The sequence below is a fragment of the Hyperolius riggenbachi genome, chromosome 11 (assembly GCF_040937935.1).
Source record: "Hyperolius riggenbachi isolate aHypRig1 chromosome 11, aHypRig1.pri, whole genome shotgun sequence".
Classification (NCBI taxonomy): Eukaryota; Metazoa; Chordata; class Amphibia; order Anura; family Hyperoliidae; genus Hyperolius; species Hyperolius riggenbachi.
The window spans coordinates 80,901,047-80,907,046 of NC_090656.1; the positions used below are offsets into that span (position 1 = coordinate 80,901,047).

Here is a 6,000-nt window from a genome sequence, read left to right on the forward strand (position 1 = left end):
TCCACTTTAAATATTTTCTTTTTCTGAAAAGGGAACACTTGATAAAAATGAAAACAAATAATATGGTATTATTTATTATGTTACTTACTAAGTGTGATACTCTCATGCAGGATTAAAATGGCGACGTCATAGTTAATTGGCTTTTCGGCGATGAACTTCGGGTGTATGATGACAGTCTTCACAGAGTACATTTTCTGAGAGTCCTCTGTTTTGGTGAAATCATGATCCCCAACACACACCATCAATCTAGTCTCATTCCTGCAAGACATGAAATAAACACAAAGATATTAAATAAACAATATGGCCTCAATTCTGGTAGGGTTATCAAACAAATGACCTCATGTAAGATAATTTACCTCATGAGGTAATGACATTTAGCAATTCTGGTAGGTTTTAGTCATGTTTTACCTCATGAGGTAAATTATGAGGTAATTCATGAGGTAATTTACGGAAAACAGCTATTCTCACGGAAATTAGGGGGCGTGTTAGCACATAATTTACCGATCAGTTTAAGACCTGCCTGTACCTAGAGGTAAAGTCAATTTGTATGCATTTTGCAGTTTTTAGAGGAGTTCCTATTGTTGTTTTAGTGGAGTATTCAGGCTGTAAAATAGAAAAAAAAATAGTAGAAATAAAACTCCAAATATTTACTGGATTTTTTATATATATATAAGGGATGCCTATAAATATACTTTTATAGGTTGCTACATAATCAAAAACACCTCCCCCCCCCCCCCCCCTAAAAAAAAAATCTTTCAAAGACTATACTAACTTATGGAAGACAATTAAAGACTACTATTATTTATTTACTGCATGCTAACCGCTGAAATACCTAATGTTTTACCTCACTTTGTGCATTTACCTCATGTTTTACCTCATGATCGAAAATGGAGGAAAAAAATTTTCAGAATTGCTATAAAAAAAAAAAAAAGAAGAAGAGGAAAATACCTCATGAGGTATTTTACCTACAAAAAATATTGAGGCCATTGGGCCTGACTTACTAAGTCTCTCCATATACGTGTTCAGATATGATATCCTGCCTAGTGTGTAATGAAGTCTGAAAATAAATACGCATACCCACACTATCGATAACCTGGCTAGCATGTAATCATACGTGTAGGGCTGGGACAAGGTCGACCACCACTAACCTACTCCACTGAATCCTCAGTCACAGCGCCATCTGGTTCTAGCTGTAGCAGGGTGTATGCATTGTCCACACAGCAGACATGGCTGCAAGCATACTAGTCATGCAGTGTAGTTTCTAGGCTAAATTGTACCCAGGGCGAAAGTGTAAAAATCGCGCCTCCCCCACACCCCATGGAGCCAGGTACAGGTTAACAAGCTATAGCCAGTATAGGTAGTCAGGCATAGTTGCCCCGGTATAGGTTAGCTACGTAGGTGCCTCCAGTAGAGGGTAGCCCGTATAGGTGCCACTAGTATAGGTTAGATAGGTAGGTGTCCCCAGTATAGGTTAGATAGGTAGGTGCCCCCAGTATAGGTTAGATAGGTAGGTGCCCCCAGTATAGGTTAGATAGGTATATGCCCCCAATATAGGTTAGACAGGTAGGTTCCTGCAGTATAACTTAGATAGCCCAGTATAGGTTAGATAGGTAGGTGCCCCCAGTATAGGTTAGATAGGTAGGTGCCCCCAGTATAGGTTAGATAGGTATATGCCCCCAATATAGGTTAGACAGGTAGGTTCCTGCAGTATAACTTAGATAGCCCAGTATAGGTTAGATAGGTAGGTGCCCTGAGTAAAAGGTTAGATAGGTAGGTGCCCCAGTATAGATTAGATAGGTAGGTTCCCCCAGTATAGGTTAGATAGGTAAGTGCCCGCAGTATTGGTTAGATAGGTAGGAGCTTGCAGTATAGGTTAGATAGGAAGCGCCCCAAGTAAAGGTTAGATAGGTAGGTTCCCCCATTATAAGTTCGATTGGTAGGTGCCCCCAGTATATGATAGATAGGTAGGTGACTCAAGTAAAGGTTAAATAGGTTAGATAGGTAGGTGATTAAAAGAAGCATTGCTGCAGGGAGCCTATACGGGTCTAGGAGACTGTGTCTAAGATTTGTATTTTTTTGAGGCTGGTTTCACACTTCAGTGTGAGTTGCATTGTGTTAACCTGCCCCCGCTGCATCGCACAAAATCACAAACATATGACCCTGTGGCAGAGAACGTGGACAGGGTCATTTGCATAGTGCCCACCTGAACCCCCACACCCAGTGAAGCACTTCCTGCTAGTCAGGAAGCACGTCACTGGGATTCCGGTGGTTTTCTGACGCCTTTCCACTGTTCCACGCATGCATGCTGCCAATATTTTTTAAATGTATGCCTCACACCCATTGACTTCAATGCCTTCCACTGCAGCTGCAGAAGTCTGGGGGTAACCTACTGTTGCCTGTGCATTGGCTGAGTGGCAGATCGGGCACTTCCAACGAAACGGGCCACACTAAGTAGGAAATGTCCCATTGACTTTCAATGCTTATATTGCCCCTTCAGCAATAGAGTGGAATGCAATGCAGGAATACTAGATAAGTGTGAAAGGGGTTTTATAGAGTATGGACTCATACAAGACCTGTTTGCTATTCAGAAGTAGATGGTTTTCATTGGTCAATTCCATTGTCAGTCTAGTAAAGTCTTGCACACACACACACAGTATTCTTACCTGTTTTTTACACAGTGAGCTGCTGTAATAATGTGTCGCTCACTAACAATACATGCACCACAGAAGTGTCTCCCGTTTTCTTTTAAAGAAGCCTATGGAAGAATAATCAGGAGACATTCACTTTACAATAAAACAGATGCTGGTTGCTACATAAAACAAATAAGAGAGCTGCCGTTACAGATTTACACAAAAAAAAAAAAGCGTACCCACGGACTTCTACATTATGTTTTCTCCTGGTCATGCCTTCTCTAAGAGGCCAGAAGCCTTTTAGCACTGACCCTATTTAGTTCTGTTGAATGGGAATGGTATGACATTGCCCACATAAATGCATGCAGCACACTGTCAGAGCATGTGCCCATCAGACACTGCTGTCTGTGCATTGCCTGATGTCCCTGCCTGCAAATCACACATTGATATGCGCTGCTGAAAGCAGCAATGTGAAAGTGTGCACAGGCCCTAAAGCTGCGTACCCACTTGGCGACGTTCCCGACAACCGGCTATTTATAAACAACGTCGCAAGGTGGGTACAGGTGCAAAATTGTGAACGTCGCCTAGCGTCGCGCCGATGACGACGGACCATCACGGCAATTTGGATCTTTGAGATCCCTGATGACACGGCGCAAAGTAATGTGATCGCGGAAGTCTCGCTTGCCCCACCATGTATGTTGCGTGACCTTGAGCTTTAACTCGCCGAGAGGAAGAGGCGTCGCTAGCGACCGTCGTCAAGGGGACGGTGCTGGACCCGTCAAGCGGTGGGTACGCAGCTAAAGTAGTAAATCAGAGAATCTGCAACCCATCAGCATGTGGTGAACTGATAAAGGATTTCAAAGTGGACCTGAACTCAGAATGCCCTCTCTGCCAGGCTCGTACTGAGCCACTGAAGTGCCGGAGTTTCCATCGGGGGCCCCGGCCCCCCAGCCTCCTGGGGGCCCCAGTGCTAAAAAGGAGGGAGGCACAGCACAGGAAGGGGGGAAAGTGGGCACTGAGCTTCGGGGAGGGGGGAAGCATTCCTCACCTAGGGCTCCCCTTTCCGCGCTCCCCAATCCAGAATTGCAGCCAGGCAGCCAGCGGAACGGCTTACCGAGAGCAATAGCTCTGCGTGCCGCTGGTCTGGTCTTCTGCACTGACACTGTCCAAGCACGCTCCCGCAGTACTTCCTGTGAGAGCGTGATTGGACAGTGCTGTGCAGGAGACCAGACCAGCAGCGGCATGCAGAGCTCTTCTCGCGGTAAGAGATTCCCGCTCGCTGCCGCAGCTGGCTGCAATTTTGGAGGGGGGAGCGGGGAAAGGGGGGCCCTAGGTGAGGGGGGAGGCTTACCCCTCCCCGCAGCTCTGTGCCGGCTGCCCCCCCTTCCAAGCTGGGGGAAACTTAGACCTGGCTCTCTGCCTACCTAAATGGGGACACCTGTGACCTGCCTACCTAAACTGGGGGGGCTCCAGGTGAGGGAGGGGGAGGCTTCCCCCCCTCCCCACCGCTCTGTGCCCACTGCCCCCCCTTCCAGCATGGGGGCCCCCACTAACTGGTGATCTGCCTACCTAAACTGGGGACACCTAGACCTGGGTATATCTATACTGACTGAGTGGGACACCTATATACCTGCCTACCTAAACTGGGAAATCTGCCGGCTGCCACCAATCTGATTGCATTTTGTGAGGATATCTGCTGCCAATCTGATTGCATTTTGTTGGGATATCTGCCGCCAATCTGATCGCATTTTGTGGGGAAATCTGCTGCCAATCTGATTGCAGTTTGTGGAGATATCTGCCGCCCATCTGATTGCATTTTGTGGAGATATCTGCCGCCAATCTGATTGCATTTTGTGGAGATATCTGCCGCCAATCTGATTGCATTTTGTGGAGATATCTTCCGCCAATCTGATTGCATTTTGTGGAGATATCTTCCGCCAATCTGATTGCATTTTGTGGGGGTATCTGCCGCCAATCTGATTGCATTTTGTGGGGGTATCTGCCGCCAATCTGATTGCATTTTGTGGGGGTATCTGCCGCCAATCTGAATGCATTTTGTAGGGAAATCTGCCACCAATCTTATTGCATTTTGTGAGGGGATATCTGCCGCCAATCTTATTGCATTTTGTGGGGATATCTGCCACCAATCTGATTGCATTTTGTGGGGGTTTCTGACGCCAATCTGATTGCATTTTGTGAGGGTATCTGCTGCCAATCTGATTGCATTTTGTGGGGGTATCTGCTGCCAATCTGATTGCATTTTGTGGGGGTATCTGCTGCCAATTTTATTGCATTTTGTGGGGATATCTGCCGCCAATCTGATTGCATTTTGTTGGGATATCTGCCGCCAATCTGATTGCATTTTGTGGAGATATCTTCTGCTAATCTGATTGCATTTTGTGGAGATATCTGCCGCCAATCTGATTGCATTTTGTGGAGATATCTTCTGCCAATCTGATTGCATTTTGTGGAGATATCTTCCGCCAATCGTTTTGCATTTTGTGGGGGTATCTGCCGCCAATCTGAATGCATTTTGTGGGGAAATCTGCCACCAATCTTATTGCATTTTGTGAGGGGATATCTGCTGCCAATCTTATTGCATTTTGTGGGGATATCTGCCACCAATCTGATTGCATTTTGTAGGGGTATCTGCTGCCAATCTTATTGCATTTTGTGGGGGGACATCTGCTGCCAATCTTATTGCATTTTGTGGGGTATCTGCTGCAAATCTGATTGTATTTGTGGGGGTATCTGCTGCCAATCTGATTGCATTTAGTGGGGAAATCTGCCGCCAATCTGATTGCATTTAGTGGGGATATCTGCTGCCAATCTGATTGCATTTTGTGGGGAAATCTGCCGCCAATCTGATATCATTTTGTCGGAAAATCTGCTGCCATTTGACTACTTGATGAATTATGAGGCATGTAACTACTTGATTATTTTATCTAAAATCTATCTGGTCGGACCTAATGTCTGTGAATAATACTTAATTTGTTTTGCTTTTTTTGACATATCCCTATTGGAGACTTTCCTTAGAAGTGCTCACAATCTATTCCCTACCATAAAATCATGCAAAATTTCTAGAGTACATGTGTATGTGAGCCCAAAATGGGGGGAGGAGAAGGGATGGGGGGGTGGTGAGGAGAAGGGATCGGGGGGGGGGGGGGGCAGGCTGAAACTTTCTTGGTGGGCCCTTAGTATCCTAGTCCGACCCTGCTCTCTGCTCTTAAAGATGCGCAACAGCATAATAACCTTTAATCAAAAAACATTTCTTTGTTACAGCTGATACAAATCCTAAAATAAATCTGCAGTGTTTCTACTTCCTGATTCATGGAAGCAGACATATTCTTAAAGACCACCTCCAGCCAAA

General features: G+C 45.6%; 1 protein-coding gene across 5 annotated transcripts in view; it reads right to left on the reverse strand.

The window, feature by feature from the left end:
* Positions 1-6,000, reverse strand: part of LOC137539184 (ovochymase-2-like) — a 229,166-nt gene that overhangs the window by 216,719 nt on the left and 6,447 nt on the right. For all 5 annotated transcript variants that reach the window (XM_068261698.1, XM_068261699.1, XM_068261697.1 and 2 more), the window contains exons 2-3: positions 2,664-2,755; positions 89-258 (exon numbers count right to left, since the gene is read on the reverse strand). In XM_068261698.1, coding sequence (XP_068117799.1) covers positions 89-258; positions 2,664-2,755 — 262 coding nt within the window. The remainder of the gene's footprint in view (positions 1-88; positions 259-2,663; positions 2,756-6,000) is intronic.